General features: G+C 51.5%; 1 protein-coding gene across 4 annotated transcripts in view; it reads right to left on the reverse strand.

Annotated features, from left to right (window-relative positions):
* The window catches only part of TTYH3 (tweety family member 3), an 80,089-nt gene that overhangs the window by 29,409 nt on the left and 27,302 nt on the right, over positions 1-23,378 (reverse strand). For all 4 annotated transcript variants that reach the window (XM_073648147.1, XM_073648145.1, XM_073648144.1 and 1 more), the window contains exons 4-7: positions 20,924-21,144; positions 19,871-19,966; positions 10,165-10,237; positions 8,109-8,184 (exon numbers count right to left, since the gene is read on the reverse strand). In XM_073648147.1, the coding sequence (XP_073504248.1) occupies positions 8,109-8,184; positions 10,165-10,237; positions 19,871-19,966; positions 20,924-21,144 (466 nt within the window). The remainder of the gene's footprint in view (positions 1-8,108; positions 8,185-10,164; positions 10,238-19,870; positions 19,967-20,923; positions 21,145-23,378) is intronic.

A 23,378-nucleotide genomic window follows, 5' to 3' on the forward strand; every position in this document is an offset into this window, starting at 1 on the left:
CCCAATGTCTGACCCTGAAAGAAGGCAACCATAGGGAGCGAGGGATAAAGAGAGAGAGAAGAGGGTAGTGGGAAGGAGAGGAAAGGGCTTGTCCTGGCTTATGACATTGATGACCTATTCTTGCTCTAGGTCACCAATATTACATCGGTGGGGGTCCAACACCAGGCACCCCCTTCCCGAACCCCACAACTAGCTCCGACCGGATGTACAAAATGTGCAGAACAGCACAGCTCCGTACACTGTAGTGGCCGCTCCCGGTACTGCAGCTCAGTGCCTACTGAAGTGAATAGGAACAAAACTGCAGTACCAGGAGCAGCCACTACACAGTGTACGGAGCTGTGCTGCTACAGCACCATTAGCTCAAGCTGAAAAAGCTGATCGGTGCGGGGCGGTAATGCATCCCCCATCTGATAGTGATCACCTCTCTAGGCAGAGGTCACCATCAGTATCATACACTGGCCAGAAACCATCTCACATTGACTATATACAAGTTGATCAGATAATATTCACCTGCACCAATACCACTTGGGACAAGCTAATACCACAGTGATTAAAGGGACTGTCCGGTCAGCCAGAACCCGACTAAACGGTGTGTATGATACGGGGGAGAGCGAGGGAAGGGGGAGAGAAAGGGAGAGCGAGGGAAGGGGGAGAGAAAGGGAGAGCGAGGGAAGGGGGAGAGAAAGGGAGAGCGAGGGAAGGGGGAGAGAAAGGGAGAGCGAGGGAAGGGGGAGAGAAAGGGAGAGCGAGGGAAGGGGGAGAGAAAGGGAGAGCGAGGGAAGGGGGAGAGAAAGGGAGAGCGAGGGAAGGGGGAGAGAAAGGGAGAGCGAGGGAAGGGGGAGAGAAAGGGAGAGCGAGGGAAGGGGGAGAGAAAGGGAGAGCGAGGGAAGGGGGAGAGAAAGGGAGAGCGAGGGAAGGGGGAGAGAAAGGGAGAGCGAGGGAAGGGGGAGAGAAAGGGAGAGCGAGGGAAGGGGGAGAGAAAGGGAGAGCGAGGGAAGGGGGAGAGAAAGGGAGAGCGAGGGAAGGGGGAGAGAAAGGGAGAGCGAGGGAAGGGGGAGAGAAAGGGAGAGCGAGGGAAGGGGGAGAGAAAGGGAGAGCGAGGGAAGGGGGAGAGAAAGGGAGAGCGAGGGAAGGGGAGAGAAAGGGAGAGCGAGGGAAGGGGAGAGAAAGGGAGAGCGAGGGAAGGGGAGAGAAAGGGAGAGCGAGGGAAGGGGGAGAGAAAGGGGGAGAGAAAGGGAGAGCGAGGGAAGGGGAGAGCGAGAAGGGGAGAGCAAGGGAGAGCGAGGGAGGGGAGAGCGAGGGGAGAGCGAGGGGGGGAGAGAAAGGGAGAGCGAGGGGGGGAGAGAAAGGGAGAGCGAGGGGGGGAGAGAAAGGGAGAGCGAGGGGGGGAGAGAAAGGGAGAGCGAGGGGGGGAGAGAAAGGGAGAGCGAGGGGGGGAGAGAAAGGGAGAGCGAGGGGGGGAGAGAAAGGGAGAGCGAGGGGGGGAGAGAAAGGGAGAGCGAGGGGGGGAGAGAAAGGGAGAGCGAGGGGGGGAGAGAAAGGGAGAGCGAGGGAAGGGGAGAGAAAGGGAGAGCGAGGGAAGGGGAGAGGAGAGAAAGGGAGAGCGAGGGAAGGGGAGAGAAAGGGAGAGCGAGGGAAGGGGAGAGAAAGGGAGAGCGAGGGAAGGGGAGAGAAAGGGAGAGCGAGGGAAGGGGAGAGCGAGGGGAGAGCGAGGGGGGGAGAGAAAGGGAGAGCGAGGGGGGGAGAGAAAGGGAGAGCGAGGGGGGGAGAGAAAGGGAGAGCGAGGGGGGGAGAGAAAGGGAGAGCGAGGGGGGGAGAGAAAGGGAGAGCGAGGGGGGGAGAGAAAGGGAGAGCGAGGGGGGGAGAGAAAGGGAGAGCGAGGGGGGGAGAGAAAGGGAGAGCGAGGGAAGGGGAGAGAAAGGGAGAGCGAGGGAAGGGGAGAGGAGAGAAAGGGAGAGCGAGGGAAGGGGAGAGAAAGGGAGAGCGAGGGAAGGGGAGAGAAAGGGAGAGCGAGGGAAGGGGAGAGAAAGGGAGAGAAAGGGAGAGCGAGGGGGGGAGAGAAAGGGAGAGCGAGGGGGGGAGAGAAAGGGAGAGCGAGGGGGGGAGAGAAAGGGAGAGCGAGGGAAGGGGAGAGAAAGGGAGAGCGAGGGAAGGGGAGAGAAAGGGAGAGCGAGGGAAGGGGAGAGAAAGGGAGAGCGAGGGAAGGGGAGAGAAAGGGAGAGAAAGGGAGAGCGAGGGGGGAGAGAAAGGGAGAGCGAGGGGGGGAGAGAAAGGGAGAGCGAGGGGGGGAGAGAAAGGGAGAGCGAGGGAAGGGGAGAGAAAGGGAGAGCGAGGGAAGGGGAGAGAAAGGGAGAGCGAGGGAAGGGGAGAGAAAGGGAGAGCGAGGGAAGGGGGAGAGAAAGGGGGAGAGAAAGGGAGAGCGAGGGAAGGGGAGAGCGAGAAGGGGAGAGCAAGGGAGAGCGAGGGAGGGGAGAGCGAGGGGAGAGCGAGGGGGGGAGAGAAAGGGAGAGCGAGGGGGGGAGAGAAAGGGAGAGCGAGGGGGGGAGAGAAAGGGAGAGCGAGGGGGGGAGAGAAAGGGAGAGCGAGGGGGGGAGAGAAAGGGAGAGCGAGGGGGGGAGAGAAAGGGAGAGCGAGGGAGGGGAGAGAAAGGGAGAGCGAGGGAAGGGGAGAGAAAGGGAGAGCGAGGGAAGGGGAGAGGAGAGAAAGGGAGAGCGAGGGAAGGGGAGAGAAAGGGAGAGCGAGGGAAGGGGAGAGAAAGGGAGAGCGAGGGAAGGGGAGAGAAAGGGAGAGCGAGGGAAGGGGAGAGCGAGGGGAGAGCGAGGGGGGGAGAGAAAGGGAGAGCGAGGGGGGGAGAGAAAGGGAGAGCGAGGGGGGAGAGAAAGGGAGAGCGAGGGGGGGAGAGAAAGGGAGAGCGAGGGGGGGAGAGAAAGGGAGAGCGAGGGGGGGAGAGAAAGGGAGAGCGAGGGGGGGAGAGAAAGGGAGAGCGAGGGGGGGAGAGAAAGGGAGAGCGAGGGAAGGGGAGAGAAAGGGAGAGCGAGGGAAGGGGAGAGGAGAGAAAGGGAGAGCGAGGGAAGGGGAGAGAAAGGGAGAGCGAGGGAAGGGGAGAGAAAGGGAGAGCGAGGGAAGGGGAGAGAAAGGGAGAGAAAGGGAGAGCGAGGGGGGGAGAGAAAGGGAGAGCGAGGGGGGGAGAGAAAGGGAGAGCGAGGGGGGGAGAGAAAGGGAGAGCGAGGGAAGGGGAGAGAAAGGGAGAGCGAGGGAAGGGGAGAGAAAGGGAGAGCGAGGGAAGGGGAGAGAAAGGGAGAGCGAGGGAAGGGGAGAGAAAGGGAGAGCGAGGGAAGGGGAGAGAAAGGGAGAGCGAGGGAAGGGGAGAGAAAGGGAGAGCGAGGGAAGGGGAGAGAAAGGGAGAGCGAGGGAAGGGGAGAGAAAGGGAGAGCGAGGGAAGGGGAGAGAAAGGGAGAGCGAGGGAAGGGGAGAGAAAGGGAGAGCGAGGGAAGGGGAGAGAAAGGGAGAGCGAGGGAAGGGGAGAGAAAGGGAGAGCGAGGGAAGGGGAGAGAAAGGGAGAGCGAGGGAAGGGGAGAGAAAGGGAGAGCGAGGGAAGGGGAGAGAAAGGGAGAGCGAGGGAAGGGGAGAGAAAGGGAGAGCGAGGGAAGGGGAGAGAAAGGGAGAGCGAGGGAAGGGGAGAGAAAGGGAGAGCGAGGGAAGGGGAGAGAAAGGGAGAGCGAGGGAAGGGGAGAGAAAGGGAGAGCGAGGGAAGGGGAGAGAAAGGGAGAGCGAGGGAAGGGGAGAGAAAGGGAGAGCGAGGGAAGGGGAGAGAAAGGGAGAGCGAGGGAAGGGGAGAGAAAGGGAGAGCGAGGGAAGGGGAGAGAAAGGGAGAGCGAGGGAAGGGGAGAGAAAGGGAGAGCGAGGGAAGGGGAGAGAAAGGGAGAGCGAGGGAAGGGGAGAGAAAGGGAGAGCGAGGGAAGGGGAGAGAAAGGGAGAGCGAGGGAAGGGGAGAGAAAGGGAGAGCGAGGGAAGGGGAGAGAAAGGGAGAGCGAGGGAAGGGGAGAGAAAGGGAGAGCGAGGGAAGGGGAGAGAAAGGGAGAGCGAGGGAAGGGGAGAGAAAGGGAGAGCGAGGGAAGGGGAGAGAAAGGGAGAGCGAGGGAAGGGGAGAGAAAGGGAGAGCGAGGGAAGGGGAGAGAAAGGGAGAGCGAGGGAAGGGGAGAGAAAGGGAGAGCGAGGGAAGGGGAGAGAAAGGGAGAGCGAGGGAAGGGGAGAGAAAGGGAGAGCGAGGGAAGGGGAGAGAAAGGGAGAGCGAGGGAAGGGGAGAGAAAGGGAGAGCGAGGGAAGGGGAGAGAAAGGGAGAGCGAGGGAAGGGGAGAGAAAGGGAGAGCGAGGGAAGGGGAGAGAAAGGGAGAGCGAGGGAAGGGGAGAGAAAGGGAGAGCGAGGGAAGGGGAGAGAAAGGGAGAGCGAGGGAAGGGGAGAGAAAGGGAGAGCGAGGGAAGGGGAGAGAAAGGGAGAGCGAGGGAAGGGGAGAGAAAGGGAGAGCGAGGGAAGGGGAGAGAAAGGGAGAGCGAGGGAAGGGAGAGAAAGGGAGAGCGAGGGAAGGGGAGAGAAAGGGAGAGCGAGGGAAGGGGAGAGAAAGGGAGAGCGAGGGAAGGGGAGAGAAAGGGAGAGCGAGGGAAGGGGAGAGAAAGGGAGAGCGAGGGAAGGGGAGAGAAAGGGAGAGCGAGGGAAGGGGAGAGAAAGGGAGAGCGAGGGAAGGGGAGAGAAAGGGAGAGCGAGGGAAGGGGAGAGCGAGAAGTGGAGAGAAAGGGAGAGCGAGGGGGGAGAGAAAGGGAGAGCGAGGGGGGAGAGAAAGGGAGAGCGAGGGGGGAGAGAAAGGGAGAGCGAGGGGGGAGAGAAAGGGAGAGCGAGGGGGGGGAGAGAAAGGGAGAGCGAGGGGGGAGAGAAAGGGAGAGAGAGGGGGGGGAAAGGGAGAGCGAGGGATGAGAAGAAGAAGAGGAGCGAGGGAGAGAGAAAGAAATACAGAGCTGGGGAAATAAAACAGGGAAAGAGATAAGGGAATAGAGAGAAATGTCATAATACAATGAATATTAATCACTGCAGCGGATCAGAAAGCGTATAAACCAATATGAATATCCATATTTATGGAATCCGTCCGGCGTCGGCCTTTCTCACATGGAGCCCACATCTGATCACAATCAGCCATATCAGGTTGACAGTTTGGGCACATTCATGACATTGGAGACAAAACATCAAGTCCAACCCCAAGTAGTAAACGTTCCATCAGACGTCACCCTGCCCCGCCCGACAAACATCCAGAGAAATCCGCTTCCTCTTTCCTGGGGTCTGAATGAGGGATGCTGAATATTTCATGCCTCTCCCCCAGGAGACGTGGTGCGTGCAGGCGGCACAGAGCGCAGGGGAGCGAGCGGCCGGTGATGTGGACAGATGTGCTGTATAATTCATGGCTCCCCTTTGCGGCTGCTCCACCAGCTGTTCTTCTCTTTGTTTTGTGACTTGCCCACGGCTCGGCTCGGCCATTACACTGTAATTAGCCGAGGGCAGCACAATTTCAGCTTCCTAACCTGCATTAGATCATGGCTAGGAAACACATGTTATAAAGACGCAAGGAACAGCACCAGACAGAAAGACGTCAGATCAAAGGCAAGATGAGACCGAACATCAGCATAAATGCGCTTTGTGAAATTGGAATCATATTGCTGCTGCTTCCAGAAAATGCACCACCATTCTAAACAGGTGGATACTGCTGACTGCAATACCAGACACTGCCCTTAGGCAGTGGTGGCGCTCTTTCTGGACTCTAGAATCTGTGATTGGAACTGCAGTATGCTGCCGGTCTATGCAGCCGATCACTGACCTCAGGAGCAATGGGAGCATGTATGTAACCGATGACTAACTGCTGTATATATACACACCGTAATACAATAACAAAATATCCATCTAGATGGGGGAGATCGAGGGCCATCGAGGAGGGAGGTGGGGGGAATCAAGGGTGAGAGGAGGAAGCAGGGATCACCAGCCAGTGAGGAAGAGGGGGGGATCTTTGACAAGCAAGAAAGTGTGTGGGGGGGATCTTTTGCCAGCAAGGAAGGGGGGGGGGGGGATCTTAGGCCAGCAAGGAGGAGTGGGGGGGGTCTTTGGCCAGCAAGGAGAGAAGGGGTGAGATGAAGAGTGAGAAAGTCTGGGGGTTGAGGATTATAAAGTACAGAAAGGGGGTGTCAAGCACAACAAGGAGAGGAGGGGAATGAATGCCAAGTGCGATATACATATTTGCGATTTCGGCTAGATAGATGCTTCAGCTAAACAAAGAATAACTATCTGTTCTGGAGAACGCTTCAAGACGATCAGGAGGGAAAGGAAGGGCGAGATCTGTGATGTATTATCCTCCAAAGTAATTACTGCACTTGAAGGAACGGATCAATCTCCCATTAGAACGAGTTTAGCTCCAATGTCTTGCGTGAGCGGCGGCCGCCAGCCCTCTATCGCCTCCTCCACTGATGTTTTAAATAGGGTTTCATACAAACGCGAAGTGACAGGCTGCTAAATTAGACATGAGCGAGAGCGTCAGATGAAAGCTTCATCTCCAAAGTGCAAAATCTTGTTACCGGGATGTAGCAGAATGTAGATTTCTTGTCTGGTATGCTTTCGTCCCGCATTACTGGAGATGCACAGAGTCCGTGCACCATGTAAATACGAGAACATTACATTTATCTGCAGTAGTGCGGAGTGCAGCTGGAGACGTATAGAAGGACATGGATGAAAGAAGAGGCCGTCTCAAACAGAAATGCATGCGGCCACTTGATGGCGCCTTTTACTCTGGCTCATAGCTATTTCATCCATGTCTAATTCATTCCACTTTTTTCCTTTTATCCCATTCTTAGATTTTGTTCGCATGCGCCCAGCTTCTTGGACCTGCAGTCGAATGTGGCAGTGCTACTGTTCTCTTACGTCTCGTCTGCTTTTGATGCAGCTTGCTGCTAAACGGGGCAGTGTTGTGTTACCCTTGAATTACCTTTGCCTTCGAGGCAGCCTGCAGGCATTGAGTGCTGCTGCGCAGCTTGCTGTTCCATAGTTTGCACTGCAAAGTCCTTGTCGGCACCCCTCCAGGAATCAGTGGGGTCCGAGCAGTTGATCCCTGATGACCATGCAGCAATAAGCCATAACGTCACAATGTGATAAGACCCCTTGAAATTTCATAGCAAAATGTATAATATTGATTAAATGGGGGCTGTTTATCCTACATTTGCATTGGCGCAGCCCTGCTGAATGTGTCAGTCTGGTGGCATAATCCTAATGAAAATCTCTCGCTAATAAGCCATTATGCTGATCACCTGCTATAAAGGGTTAAAAAGCCGAAAGATCATGACACACGGAAAAGAGTATGATCGGCTTAGAGCTCTAATGGAAGAAGCCGAGCATTAGGGGGGCGAGCGGGGGTCTAATCTTTGTTAATGTGGGCTGGGGAGCAGATGTAGCGTGCCAGGGGGATGCTTAAAAGGTGAGAGGAGAGGAAACAGATAACCAGCAGTAAAATCTCGGGTCAGGAAAATATGCAAAACCTTCATTTCATCTTTGCCTTTTAGGTATAACTACGTATGAGCTGACAGAGACCATCTATCCCTTTAATTATCCCTTTAATCTTTAAACGTCAGCTATTCCTTTGTGCAGAGGGACTACACCCATCATTAAGGGCACGTGCAGACCACCGTATGACTCGGATGAGTGCGATCCGTGGTTGTGACGGACAGCACTTGTGCCCATATTATTCTATGGGGCTGTGCACACAACCTTTTTTTTCTCCCTAGGACAGACTCAACCTAAGGGAGAAAATTGTAGCCTGCACGATTAGCCTCAGAGAATCGGATGGCACCAGCCCTTTCAACTCTATGGGTCAGTGCAAAAAAAAAAAAATCACACCCCGATCACACGGATTTTCTTAGATGTGGAGAACACGGTCGTCTGCACCGGCCTTTATTATGAGATATCCAGCACATAAATTGCAAACTTCCACTCCTTAGATTACATTTACTTGTGCAACAGCTGCTTGACATTGAGTGATCAGGTGTAAACCTGTAAGTCGCCAAGGCTTCCTCGATCCACTTACCTGCATTCAGGATAGATTTTTCGTCTACCACTTTGGCGACAAATTTGTCGGGGTCCACGCAAAAGTCACTGGAGCCCTTGATGATAAAGGAGACACGAGTTAAACCAAGTATTTTATACCATATATCATTGAAGGGGGGCAATCACCACTCCTGACATGTCAGTTTTAGTAAAGGGTGTAAGGGTATGTGCACACGATGCAGAAATGAAGCAGAAAATTTCTGCATCATTTCTGCATCTCCCTGGCAGAAAAAACGCATGCAGATTGTGCATGCGTTTTTCCTGCAGAATACATGCGGATCCACATGCAGATTCACATGCGTTTCCGCATGCAGATGACAAGCGCTTTCCAGGCGATTTTAGCATCACCTGGAAAGTGCTTGATAACTAGGTCACACTATATAAATCCATGCAAACAGCATGGATTTATACAGTGTGAACCGAGAGAGTGTATATACTTACCTCTGATGGCACGCGCTGTCCTGCTCACTCCGTTCTCCCGGCTGCCGGCAACTTTGAATTGAAAGACCTGCCGACGTCAGCGTCACGTGACCCGTCACATGACTCTGACGTCACCGCAGGTCCTACAACTCACTGCAAGTGCCGGGAACCAAGCGGGAGCGCTGCGCGGGCCGACAGAAGGTAAGAATACATTTATTTTTTATTTTATTCTTCTTTTTACAGCTTTTTTAATGGTACCTGGGTGTGGATGAGACTCTCCTCTCCTCCACACCCGGGTACCATCCGCACATTAGAACGCACCAATTACGCAAGTACAAATGCTGTCTTGCGGAATTGGCGCGTTCTAATGCAAGTCAATGGCGGCGAAATCGCCGCGTTTCCGCAAAATTAATTGACATGCTGCGGATTTTTGACCGCAGCGTTAACGCTGCGGAAAAATCCGCATCATGAGCACAGCACATGCGGATTTCCATTGGGGAACATTGCTGCCCTTCTACCATGCGTTTTTCATGCGTTTCCGCGGCGTTTACGCAACTGCAAAAACGCCGCGGAAACGCATGAAATACGCATCGTGTGAACACAGCCTTAGAGTTAATTTAAAGGCCTTAGATACATTTATAGGCCGTAAAATGCTCCCTGGAAAAAAGGTACAAATAGGTCTCTACAAAGAGCAGGGATCTCAAAAGACAGAGCCAAAATGAAAAACTTGGACAAAGTCGCGGGCCAACCAGTATACAGAATAATGGGCCCCACACAGTCCGCCATACAGAATAATGGGCCCCACACAGTCCGCCATACAGAATAATGGGCCCCACACAGTCCTCCCGTACAGAATAATGGGCCCCACACAGTCCGCCATACAGAATAATGGGCCCCACACAGTCCTCCATACAGAATAATGGGCCCCACACAGTCCTCCATACAGAATAATGGGCCCCACACAGTCCTCCATACAGAATAATGGGCCCCACACAGTCCTCCATACAGAATAATGGGCCCCACACAGTCCTCCATACAGAATAATGGGCCCCACATAGTCCTCCATACAGAATAATGGGCCCCACATAGTCCTCCATACAGAATAATGGGCCCCACATAGTCCTCCATACAGAATAATGGGCCCCACATAGGAGTGGTGGTTCTGGTGTCGCAGGCCAAATATAATCACCCTGCGGGTCAGAGTTTGACATGTATGACAGAGGAAGAGGGCAGGAACTCTACTGCCACCTATTGGAGGTTATAATCCTACAAGTCAATATTGGCCCTTTAAAAAGCATTGTCAAGTGACTTGGGAGATAAAGCCAAACATAAATCTTCTCCAGAAAGCAGTTTCGAGTTTCTTGCCCCTCATCAGTTCAAAGTATGAGACTGCTTAGCTGGATTTATCCACAAGACCCCCTTTCGAAGGCCACTCATCCAGTAAAAGTCTGGTATTTTGCACCAACAAGGAGCAGGAAACCCAAAACAGGTGCTCTATAATAATAATGATCTGCACAATAAAATTTAAAAAAAAGGGTTATCCAGGCTGAAAAGCAAAGTCTGTAATCACTCAGACTGCCCAATTGTGAGAGACCCTTTAATTTTGAGGGGCTTACCACGGCCACAGCAAGCTCCAGACCCATTGATGCCCAGCTAATGATCAGCGCTAGGACGCCAAGGAAGCAGACCCTGCAAATACAAAGACTACATCAATAAAAGACAGGTGTGAATGGAGGCTTAAAGGGGTATAGAAAAAAAATGCTGCTTTCGTCCAGAAACAGCACCCCCTCCCCACCACAGGTTGTGTGCAGTATTGCACCTCACAGCTGATTGTTGGGGCCCAGTAAGTAAAAGGATTGTCCACATCTGACAATCTCTTTAGCAACTTTGGACATGGAAACTAGCATTTAGGGTAATTCTCAAGCCATATGGTGGGCAAAACATTAAAAGGCTGCACGGTATCACATCATCGGGGGCCGGAGGAGGCGGGGGTCTCACAACTGCAGGCTATAACCTCGCTGATCCCATCCAGCTGGTCTACTGCCGGGACAGTGCTGCTTCTTTTGCTGACTGCTGCAGTTTTCGGGTCCTAAAGTTTCCGTAAGAGCTGGATATTTCCAGTAAAAATGATCCAAACTTCACCCGCAAAGCAGTAGGGGAGCGAGGTGTCAGGACGGTGGTTTTTCAGCATTTTTTGGCAGCTTTCAGAAAGGACGGTCCTCACACCAGCATTTTATTCAGGATTTCTACTGTATGGAGATGAAGCTATATATTACTTTACGGTACAGTCTCCTCCCACGTTATGCAGCTCTCCCAGTTGTCTCTGAGCAAGTGAGTGGAGACTAGTAGGATGTCAGCACAGATGCAAGAGTGACTCCTGCCTCTAAGCAGCACTTGCCAGGCATAATATCCATCTGTATGGCAGTGTATTACACTTTCAGGCAAGGCCTAATAGCCTCAAGTCAATGGCGGACCTAGCCGGCCTGGCATCTGTGGCAGCCTGCTGTAAACCTGTGATCATATCACTAGTGCAGACTACTGATCCTTCCAGCCACGCTGCTCTCGCTGTTATCAGATGAAAGGAGTAGTAGTCTCCTCTCCCGACCTGGGTACCACACGCAGCGCGTTTCCGCCGCAAATTCGCGGCCATTGACTTTAATTGAAACGCAGCAAATCCACAGGTTACCTGCGGTTTTGCTGCGTTTCAATTCAAGTCAATGGGTGCGAATTTGCGGCGGAAACGCCCGAACAATGGTAGTGCTGCATTTTCTAACGCAAAGCGAATCCGGAGCGGAGATTTCCGCATAATGTGCACAGCACATCCGGATTTGCATTGCTATGCACGCCAGACCTATTAACTAGAGTTTTCGCAGCAGGAAAAAACGCTGCGAAAACGCTACGTGTGCACATAGCCGTAGGATTTAAATTAAAATAAGTACTTTTCATTTAATCAATGTTTTTCAGACGGGAAACCTGTCGAGTCAACAAAAGTCGTAGCTGAAGGAATCAAGAGCCACCTTCCAGGTAATCATTTTCTCTTAGCTTCCTTAGACAAGTCGGAAAGAAAGTTTCTCGCCATCTGACACCGCTTTGCCTTATGTAACCTGAGCGCAGCGGAGGCTTGTACGCAGGCGAAAAGGACGCTACAAAAGAGCGAAGACACTTCAAAGTACAGCTACGTAGTCAATGAATTAGTAATGAGGATTAGACACTTTCAAGGGCTTTGAGCTCAAAGCCAAGCGAAAAAAAAAACTTCCCAAAAGCTGCAGGGCAAAGGTAACGTGGGGCTGTAGGGAAATCCTGTGCTGCGGAGTCACGCTGTGAACTCAGGATTTAAAGGTACAGCGGTAGAGAGTGAGAAAACTGCACGAGGAGCCTAGCAACATGACTGAAGATGTTGGCAAAAGCCAAAAACCATATGAAAACCGCTGTTTTAGGGTACGTGCCCCTCATTAGGGCAGAGCAGATGCAATCTCCGCTTTAACAGGTAAAAGTGCTTGTAAAAATATGAAACATTTAAGTAAAAACTCTCCTTTCTCAAGAAAGTTCCTGTGTGTCGCAGTCACAGGTGGCCAGCTTCCTAGGCTAGCTGCGCAGCACTTACAAACTCTTTGCTATAGAGCTTGCAAGCTCTGGCCAGATTGCCGGACTCAGACAGCTTGCTGTCCCTACGCTCATGCCTAAAACGGAGAAGTCAGACTGTCCAATAAAATCGGATCACAATGCACGGACTGGCCAGCAGCTCTCCCGACCAGAGCGTGACAGCTGCATATATTTCTATGCAGCTGTCACGCTTGGTTCGGGAGAGCTGTCGGCCAGTCCGAGCATTGCAGCCTGATTTATACAGCTGTCTGACTGCACCCCTTACACAGTCCGAACCAACACCACCAAAACATCAATCTCCACCCAGACAAGCAGGAAGGTGGATTGCAAAGGAGAAGTGTGTTACTGAAGACAGACGATGTGGCAATGCCTTTAAGGAGTCCTACTGTGTCTGGAGTCTTCGGGTCTGGCACACGCTGCGTTTTTGATACGTTTTTTCCTGAGCAATTTTGTCACATACCCTGAAGGATTTCCTATTGACAGCAAAGTGAATGAGATTCCTAAAGTCTCATGCACACAGTGCTTATTTTTTTACTTACAGATTGGCAGGGGTACGCCCATCTCAAAGATCCTATCCCAAAATGTAGTAGGCGTAATAATATTATTATTATTAATAACTAGATGGTGGCCCGATTCGAACGCATCGGGTATTCTAGAATAGGTATGCGGCCGACGGGGCGCAATTAGCAGAGCGGCGTTTAAATTTGGCGCCCAAATCGCTGATTGGTCGCGTTAGGCAACTGCGACCAATCAGCAAAGCGGTGTTTAAATTTGGCGGCAATATCGGTGATTGGTCGCGGGCGGCGGCCGCGACCAATCTGTGAGCCGTGTTAGTGAGGACTGGAGAGCGTGTTTAAATTTGGCACCAAAATCGCTGATTAGTCGCGACTAATCAGCAGAGCGGTGTTTAAATTTGGCGCCAATACTGCTGATTGGTCGCGGCTGCCGACTGCGACCAATCAGCAGAGCGGGGTTTAAATTTGGCCCCAAAGTCGCTGATTAGTCGCGTCTGACGGCGGCGACCAAATTTAAACCCCGCTCTGCATCGCTCTGCTGATTGGTCGCGGATGGCGACCGCAACCAATCAGCAGAGCGGTGTTTAAATTTGGCGCCAAAATCGCTGATTAGTCGCGACCGCGACCAATCAGCAAAGAGGTGTTTAAATTTGGCTACAATACTGCTGATTGGTCGCGGCCGGCGACCGCGACCAATCAGCAGAGCGATGCAGAGCGGGGTTTAAATTTGGCGCCAAAATCGCTGATTGGTCGCCGGCCGCGACCAATCAGCACAGCAGTGTTTAAATGTGGCGGCAAGATCGGTGATTGGTCGCGGCCGCTATTTAAATGTGGCGCCCAAATCGGTGATTGGTCGCGGCCGCTGCCCGCGACCAATCAGCAGAGCGGTGTTTAACTTTAGCGCCAAGATCACTGATTGGTCGCGTGCGGAGAGCGCGAATCGTATTGGTGAGGAGCGGGGAGCGGAATCGTATTAGTGAGGACCGGGGAGCGCCGCTGCCTGTGCGGCTACTTCCGCTGCGAGAACCCGGGACATGAGCGACTGCTCACAGCAGAAGTATCCCGACCCGCAGCGCCGCTCCCCGGTCCTCCCTTCACACCTTAGCCGCTGATCTCCCCACAGTATCCGCATGGTGTTACAAAGGTCCGGACATTTGTGTTAAAAAAAAATCGCTGATTGGTCGCTGGCGCTGCCCGCGACCAATCACCGATTTGGGCGCCAAATTTAAATATCGGCCGCGACCAATCACCGATCTTGGCTCCACATTTAAACACCGCTGTGCTGATTGGTCGCGGCCAATATTTAAATTTGGCACCCAAATCGGTGATTGGTCGCGGGCACCGCCTGCGACCAATCAGCGATTTTTAACACAAATGTCCGGACCTTTGTAACACCATGCGGATACTGTGGGGAGATCAGCGGCTAGGGTGTGAAGGGAGGACCGGGAAGCGGAGCTGCGGGTCGGGATACTTCTGCTGCGAGCGCCCGCTCATGTCCCGGGTTCTCGCAGCGGAAGTATCCGCACAGGCAGCGCCGCTGACATCCATGCGGCAAGGGTGTGAAGGGAGGACCGGGGAGCGGCGCTGACATCCAATTGGTCGCGGCCGCTATTTAAATGTGCCGCACAAATCGGTGATTGGTCGCGGGCAGCGTCCGCGACCAATCAGCACAGCGGTATTTAACTTTTGCGCTAAAATCAGTGATTGGTCGCGGTCTTCGGACCCGACCAATCATCGAATAGTCTTGGTGAGGACCGGGGAGCGGCTGCCTGTGCGGCTACTTCGTCTGCGAGAACCCGGGACATGAGCGGGCGCTCGCAGCAGAAGTATCCCGACCCGCAGCGCTGCTCCCCGGTCCTCCCTTCCGCATGGAGGTCAGCGACGCCGGCGGTCCTTCCGCTGCTACCGGCCGGGAGATGAGCGCCTCGCGCCGCTCATCTCCCGGCTGCATCTCCGTCATGCAGATGGGTCCGGCGGTCGGGGTCCTTCTGCTGTTACCGGCCGGGAGATGAGCGCCTCGCGGCGCTCATCTCACGGCTGCATCGCCGCTGAGCTCCGTTCCGCAGATGAGCCGTTAAAGGCCGCCATCTTTTTTCAGAAATCCCGCGGCGCTGATTGGCGGCTGCCAGACCAATGAGCGACGCGGGATTTCCTGGACAGACAGACGGACGGGATAAGACAATTATATATCTATCTATCTATCTATCTATCTATCTATCTATCTATCTATCTATCTATCTATCTATCTATCTATCTATCTATCTATCGATAATATTAGCAAATACCTCCCAATTAGAAATGTAGTATAGTTCTTCTGATTCCCCATGTGCAGGGCATTGCAGGACCTTAGACATCCATACAGTACAGACCAAAAGTTTGGACACACCTCATTTAAAGAGGTTTCTGTATTTTCATGAATATGAAAATTGTACATTCACACTGAAGGCATCAAAACTATGAATTAACACATGTGGAATTATATACTTAACAAAAGAGTGTGAAACAACTGAAAATATGTCTTATATTCTAGGTTCTTCAAAGTAGCCACCTTTTGCTTTGATGACTGCTTTGCACACTCTTGGCATTCTCTTGATGAGCTTCAAGAGGTAGTCACCGGAAATGGTTTTCACTTCACAGGTATGCCCTGTCAGGTTTAATAAGGGGGATTTCTTGCCTTATAAATGGGGTTGGGACCATCAGTTGTGTTGTGCAGAAGTCAGGTGGATACACAGCTGATAGTCGTACTGAATAGACTGTTAGAATTTGTATTATGGCAAGAAAAAAGCAGCTAAGTAAAGAAAAACTAGTGGCCATCATCACTTAATGAAATGAAGGTCAGTCAGTCCGAAAAATTGGGAAAACTTTGAAAGTGTCCCCAAGTGCAGTTGCAAAAACCATCAAGCGCTACAAAGAAACTGGCTCACATGAGGACCGCCTCAGGAAAGGAAGATCAAGAGTCACCTCTGCTTCTGAGGATAAGTTTATCCGAGTCACCAGCCTCAGAAATCGCAGGTTAACAGCAGCTCAGATTAGAGACCAGGTCAATGCCACAGAGTTGTAGCAGCACACAAATCTCTTCAACAACTGTTAAGAGGAGACTTTGTGTAGCAGGCCTTCTTGGTAAAATAGCTGCTAGGAAACCACTACTAAGGACAGGCAACAAGCAGAAGAGACTTGTTTGGGCTAAAGAACATAAGGAATGGACATTCGACCAGTGGAAATCTGTGCTTTGGTTTGATGAGTCCAAATTTGAGATCTTTGGTTCCAACCACCGTGTCTTTGTGCGACGCAGAAAAGGTGAACGGATGGACTCTACATGCCAGGTTCCCACCGTGAAGCATGGAGGAGGAGGTGTGATGGGGTGGGGGTGCTTTGCTGGTGACACTGTTGGGGATTTATTCAAAATTGAAGGCATACTGAACCAGCATGGCTACCACAGCATCTTGCAGTGGCATGCTATTCCATCCGGTTTGAGTTTAGTTGGACCATCATTTATTTTTCAACAGGACAATGACCTCAAACACACCTCCAGGCTGTGTAAGGGCTATTTGACTAAGAAGGAGAGTGATGGGGTGCTACGCCAGATGACCTGGCCTCCACAGTCACCAGACCTGAACCCAGTTGAGATGGTTTGGGGTGAGCTAGACCGCAGAGTGAAGGCAAAAGGGCCAACAAGTGCTAAGCATCTCTGGGAACTCCTTCAAGATTGTTGGAAGACCATTTCCGGTGACTACCTCTTGAAGCTCATCAAGAGAATGCCAAGAGTGTGCAAAGCAGTCATCAAAGCAAAAGGTGGCTACTTTGAAGAACCTAGAATATAAGACATGTTTTCAGTTGTTTCACACTTTTTTGTTAAGTATATAATTCCACATGTGTTAATTCATAGTTTTGATGCCTTCAGTGTGAATGTACAATTTTCATAGTCATGAAAACACAGAAAAATCTTTAAATGAGGTGTGTCCAAACTTTTGGTCTGTACTGTAGTTACGATCACTGATATAGTGACAATTAGCTAGTTGTCATAACCATGGATACCCAAGCTACCAGCAATGCCCTGCACATGAGGAAAGAGACAAAGTGAATCAGAAGAACTACACTACATTTCTAATTGGAAATATTTGCTAATAATATTATTACTATTACACCTACTACATATTGGGATAGGATCTTGGAGATTGGAATACCCCTTTGACCTATTCTAATGAGTGGGGAAAAATCTGCAACAAAAACATGGCAAAAAAAAGTATTTCACGCTGCGTTTTTCCTCCTAAGAGATGCAGAAATGTCTGAAGTAAATACTTAAAGTGTGCACAGACCCTTATTCACAAGCTACCGATAAGTCAGTGGGGCAGATTTATTGTTATGGTAGACCGTTAAAATACACCATATTTTGGTGTAACTTTAGGCATCAAGGTTGAGGGGCTGCGACTTAAGATGCATCAAAGTTTGGGTGCAAAAAAAAATTTCAGCCAACTGAAAAGACGTGCCAAACCCATCGCCCAGCGTGAGCCGTCATGATAAATCTAGCGCATTGTTAGACGTCTAGTCTAAATAGGTCTGACCTTTCAAAAAGCAACGTGACTAAAAATCTCAATCTTATTAGGAATACCCCCACTTCTTTTCTGGCAGAGAGCTAATTTGCATAATTTAATCCCAGGAAGCATTGCTTTCACTCCATTTTAAGGATAGTTATAGTCATAAATAAGAAAAATGTCAGACTTGTTGTAGGAGTGTATATAAAGCCTGCCGGTGCCGCATGCTCTTGATGGCATCATTTTAATCAGGGACTTTAAAGTAGATAAAATATATGAATCATAGCATTTAATAAGAGCACATTCACTGGCGCTGTCCGCCTGCCTGCCTCCGGGGACAAATGCGCCATTTATGAATTATTTTCTTTTCAGATAAAAAAAGATTAGACAAATATGTGGCACAGCGCCAAACACCAGCTGCTGTGGGTAGCCATGGAAATCACATCGAAATCCTAGCGCCCGCAGAGCAGAGGCAGTTTTGTACATTTTAGTTTTAATATAACACTACACAACAGGCTTCAAATCTGTCCAGAGGTAATACAGGCCTCGTTGTCCATAGCAACCAATCACAACACAGCTTTCATTTTACCAGAGCAATGTGAAAGATTAAAGCTGAGCACTGATTGGCTGTTATGGCTATGTGATAAAGTAGCAACAAAATACTAGCTTCTTAAAGGGATATTTCAGACTATACAAATTCACCGATACACAGTTACGATAGATGTGGGTCCTGATGCTGGGCCCATACATACTGACACAAAAAGGGACTAGTGTCCTCTACACGCAGCCAGGAGGAGCTGAATAGTGTGGCAGGTCACACTTGTATCCTGCTACTTCATTCAGGTCACTGTTGAAGCGGCACAGAGAGCGCGCCCAGCCAGCCAGCCTCCGAAGCAGCAGCGGCACAGAGAGCGCGCCCAGCCAGCCAGCCTCCGAAGCAGCAGCGGCACAGAGAGCGCGCCCAGCCAGCCAGCCTCCGAAGCAGCAGCGGCGGCACAGAGCGCGCCCAGCCAGCCAGCCTCCGAAGCAGCAGCGGCACAGAGAGCGCGCCCAGCCAGCCAGCCTCCGAAGCAGCAGCGGCACAGAGAGCGCGCCCAGCCAGCCAGCCTCCGAAGCAGCAGCGGCACAGAGAGCGCGCCCAGCCAGCCAGCCTCCGAAGCAGCAGCGGCACAGAGAGCGCGCCCAGCCAGCCAGCCTCCGAAGCAGCAGCGGCACAGAGAGCGCTCCCAGCCAGCCAGCCTCCGAAGCAGCAGCGGCACAGAGAGCGCACCCAGCCAGCCTCCGAAGCAGCAGCGGCACAGAGCGCGCACCCAGCCAGCCTCCGAAGCAACAGCGGCACAGAGCACGCACCCAGCCAGCCTCCGAAGCAGCAGCGGCACAGAGAGCGCGCCCAGCCAGCCAGCTTCTGAAGCAGCAGCGGCACAGAGAGCGCGCCCAGCCAGCCAGCCTCTGAAGCAGCAGCGGCACAGAGCGCGCACCCAGCCAGCCTCCGAAGCAGCAGCGGCACAGACAGAGCGCCCAGCCAGCCTCCGAAGCAGCAGCGGCACAGAGCGCGCACCCAGCCAGCCTCCGAAGCAGCAGCGGCACAGAGCGCGCACCCAGCCAGCCTCCGAAGCAGCAGCGGCACAGAGAGTGCTCCCAGCCAGCCAGCCTCTGAAGCAGCAGCGGCACAGACAGAGCGCCCAGCCAGCCTCCGAAGCAGCAGCGGCACAGAGAGAGCGCCCAGCCAGCCTCCGAAGCAGCAGCAGCACAGAGAGAGCGCCCAGCCAGCCTCCGAAGAAGCAGCAGCACAGAGAGCGCGCCCAGCCAGCCAGTCTCCGAAGCAGCAGCACAGAGAGCGCGCCCAGCCAGCCAGTCTCCGGCTGTAGTCTTGTGGCCATGGAAACAATGGGGGACACAAGCTCATCGTTCTGAAGGTCAAAGGGGGTCCAGTGGTCTAATCCACAATACTGTAACTAGAGAGGACTTCAAAGTTCTTCCCACGAGGCCAAGTTTAAAGGGGTATTCCAATCTCAGACACTAATGGCAGAAACAAATACTTATCTATATGGCGTTAAAAAAAAAAAAAAAAAAAAGGTGGCAGAGACATAGATGGACAGGATTATGGAGACGGCCCAGTCCGCTGTGCTCTGCCATTACCGGAAATCCAATTCACTTTTATGGGCGTTACAGAACCCGCATAGAACAGCAGGCTAGGCCTTGTGTGTAACCCTGTCCATTTCTGGGGCCGGCAAAGAGACAGATATATTTACATGTCAGCCATGAACAGTTGAGCGGGTTTACACCAATTTTCACTTATTGTGTGTCCAGAATTCTATTTCAGCCGTACCGTACTCATAACTCATTGGTCGGCCATTATACATTTTTTTGTAGTGGGGAGGAGGTAAATTGTGCAAAAATAGCAATCATGTCATTGTATTTTGTGATTCATTTCACAAACAAACATTTATAGCATATTTTAAAGTGATTATCAATGTGTATTTTTTTTAACATTACATTTTAGCACTATTTGGGGAGTCTTAATGGGAAAATCATTATATATTATATACACTGTCAAACCTACTTTCCGTTAACCATCAGAGGAAAATGCTATATACACATATAGATACATATAATACCACTACGCTGATGAAATAACCATAGAGCGGCACAGCTGGACCAGCACTACTCACCCTGCCAGAATCGCCTTGGAGTTTCGTATCAGGCCGAACAGCACCAAGAGGCATATGAAGACATGAAAAAGGAGCAGGCCCAGGTACCCCAACCACCTGGGAAGAGAAGACAACATTCAGCCCATGCCCCTGTATAACATGAGATATAAGACGACAATAGCGGCTGGTGCTCCCCTTCCCGATTACCGGATGGCCGCATGCTCCAGCTAGTCTGTATACTCAGAGTTGGGACAACGGCCAAAATAAAACGCTCTCTAAAACTTTACTGCCTTAGGACAAAAGTACAAATCCCGGGTCTCATAAAGCGGCCAGAATAAGCAGTGCCAGGGCTCGATAACATCCACAGATTGCAGATAAAGCGCTCAGCTGTGACCGGAGCACGTTCTGGGTACCGCGTCTCATCACACTGCGGAGGATTTACCTAGAGCCGCCCTGCTCAGTCCTCCATCGGGATTCGATGGATTAAGATCTAGTCCAAATGTGCGACTATGATAGACCAACGCTTAGTCAGGCACCCGACCCAAAGGCCAAGAGAGGGCGAGGGGCCCGACCCAAAGGCCAAGAGAGGGCGAGGAGCCCGACCCAAAGGCCAAGAGAGGGCGAGGGGCCCGACCCAAAGGCCAAGAGAGCGAGCATACAGCTCTGCACCGTAAGAGCTGTGATTAGGTGAAATGCTCTGAAAGCTGACGGAAAGGTAATTTTGCAAGCTTTATAACAGCAGCTTGTCAGGAGCTGAGAGGTAGATAACTGCCACATAGAAATCAATGGGCTGCAGAGAGGTGGCTGGGATGTTAGGATTAACTATTTTTCTGAAATTTAGCTACTGCACACACTCAGCCAGGTGGTCAAGCTCCATGGAAACCAGCTGTACACTGTAAAAGATAAAAGCCCCCATTGCAGGAGAATGAAACCAGATAAAATAAGCAAGTAAATTGCAGACTTGCTTATTTTCATGCTAACTAATTAAAGCAATTTAATAACATGCGAATACTCTCTTTAAGGAACGTTTCATCGCATCTGTGTGGAGATGTAATGTGGCTGACACAGCCTTACCTGTACCAGTCAAACAGATCCACCTGTGCGGCCAGGTCATCCATTGAGACGTCCGTATTCTTCCAGAATGGGATATCGGAGGTTTGCTGCACCAGTGTGTACAGGAGACCCTGAAGTTTCTGCACGATGTGAAGGTAATCCGTCTGCTTTGTAAACATGGCTTCCAGTTCTAGGAGATTTGGTTCCACGGTTTGGTTAAGAGCTATGGTGGTTTCCGACACCTAGAAGAAATTACGACAGAGCTTTAGTGAGGGAATATATGTCTTTATTCGCCATTTCGGGTTTTAATGTTGATGGGTCCAAAATTCCATCCTAATTAATCTCCTAAAGCATCAGCACAGTGATCAGAGCTTCATTTTCCTGATACAGAGAACAGCATGATGAGCGCAAGTAAATGGAGCCGCAGGTGCTGGCTGTGCTTAGGGAGCTAAGAGGTTAACATTGTGACTCTCTCCAGCTGCCACTAGAGGGAGCCAAGAGGATAACATTGTGACACTCTCCAGCTGCCACTAGAGGGAGCCAAGAGGATAACATTGTGACTCTCTCCAGCTGCCACTAGAGGGAGCCAAGAGGATAACTTTGTGACCCTCTCCAGCAGCCACTAGAGGGAGCTAAGAGGATAACATTGTGACCCTCTCCAGCAGCCACTAGAGGGAGCTAAGAGGATAACATTGTGACTCTCTCCAGCAGCCACTAGAGGGAGCTAAGAGGATAACATTGTGACTCTCTCCAGCTGCCACTAGAGGGAGCTAAGAGGATAACATTGTGACCCTCTCCAGCTGCCACTAGAGGGAGCCAAGAGGATAACATTGTGACACTCTCCAGCTGCCACTAGAGGGAGCCAAGAGGATAACATTGTGACTCTCTCCAGCTGCCACTAGAGGGAGCCAAGAGGATAACTTTGTGACCCTCTCCAGCAGCCACTAGAGGGAGCTAAGAGGATAACATTGTGACCCTCTCCAGCAGCCACTAGAGGGAGCTAAGAGGATAACATTGTGACTCTCTCCAGCAGCCACTAGAGGGAGCTAAGAGGATAACATTGTGACTCTCTCCAGCTGCCACTAGAGGGAGCTAAGAGGATAACATTGTGACCCTCTCCAGCTGCCACTAGAGGGAGCCAAGAGGATAACTTTGTGACCCTCTCCAGCTGCCACTAGAGGGAGCCAAGAGGATAACTTTGTGACCCTCTCCAGCAGCCACTAGAGGGAGCTAAGAGGATAACATTGTGACCCTCTCCAGCTGCCACTAGAGGGAGCCAAGAGGATAACATTGTGACACTCTCCAGCTGCCACTAGAGGGAGCCAAGAGGATAACATTGTGACTCTCTCCAGCTGCCACTAGAGGGAGCCAAGAGGATAACTTTGTGACCCTCTCCAGCAGCCACTAGAGGGAGCTAAGAGGATAACATTGTGACCCTCTCCAGCAGCCACTAGAGGGAGCTAAGAGGATAACATTGTGACTCTCTCCAGCAGCCACTAGAGGGAGCTAAGAGGATAACATTGTGACTCTCTCCAGCTGCCACTAGAGGGAGCTAAGAGGATAACATTGTGACCCTCTCCAGCTGCCACTAGAGGGAGCCAAGAGGATAACTTTGTGACCCTCTCCAGCTGCCACTAGAGGGAGCCAAGAGGATAACTTTGTGACCCTCTCCAGCAGCCACTAGAGGGAGCTAAGAGGATAACATTGTGACCCTCTCCAGCAGCCACTAGAGGGAGCTAAGAGGATAACATTGTGACTCTCTCCAGCAGCCACTAGAGGGAGCTAAGAGGATAACATTGTGACTCTCTCCAGCTGCCACTAGAGGGAGCTAAGAGGATAACATTGTGACCCTCTCCAGCTGCCACTAGAGGGAGCTAAGAGGATAACATTGTGACCCTCTCCAGCTGCCACTAGAGGGAGCTAAGAGGATAACATTGTGACCCTCTCCAGCTGCCACTAGAGGGAGCTAAGAGGTTAACATTGTGACCCTCTCCAGCAGCCACTAGAGGGAGCTGACTACATACGATTACCCATTGAGCTCCATAATAAGTGTGTGGCTGGATGTAGCACTGCACTGGACTTGGTATTCTGATGCAGTGCAGATATTGTCAGGTCCTTAAAGAGACCCTCCACTCTTTACAAACACTACTTATTAAAAGGGCTCACTGACAATAAGCTTATCAATAAAGTGTCATCCTGCTGAGAATTCAGTGATTAGATATGGAGTACGTTTTTAATTTGCCGGCAGCGCCTCCGTAGGGAAAATCAAGCATTACACAGTATTCATTTAAATCAATGAACTGTGTGTGAAATGCAGGATAGCAGAGGTCCTCCGGAACGAGGGGGGCTTTTTTGCAACCATCCTGGAGCCCCTGGGAGCGTCTTCATGTCTGCCCTGAAGGTCATCGGGTCACCAATGGTCCTAAATAGAGATACCCCAATAATAGAGGTGCTTTGTGTAGATCATATCCCATAT

Source organism: Phyllobates terribilis, unplaced genomic scaffold (assembly GCF_046119375.1).
Source record: "Phyllobates terribilis strain yellow unplaced genomic scaffold, ASM4611937v1 Scaffold_9__5_contigs__length_417890890, whole genome shotgun sequence".
Taxonomy (NCBI): domain Eukaryota; kingdom Metazoa; phylum Chordata; class Amphibia; order Anura; family Dendrobatidae; genus Phyllobates; species Phyllobates terribilis.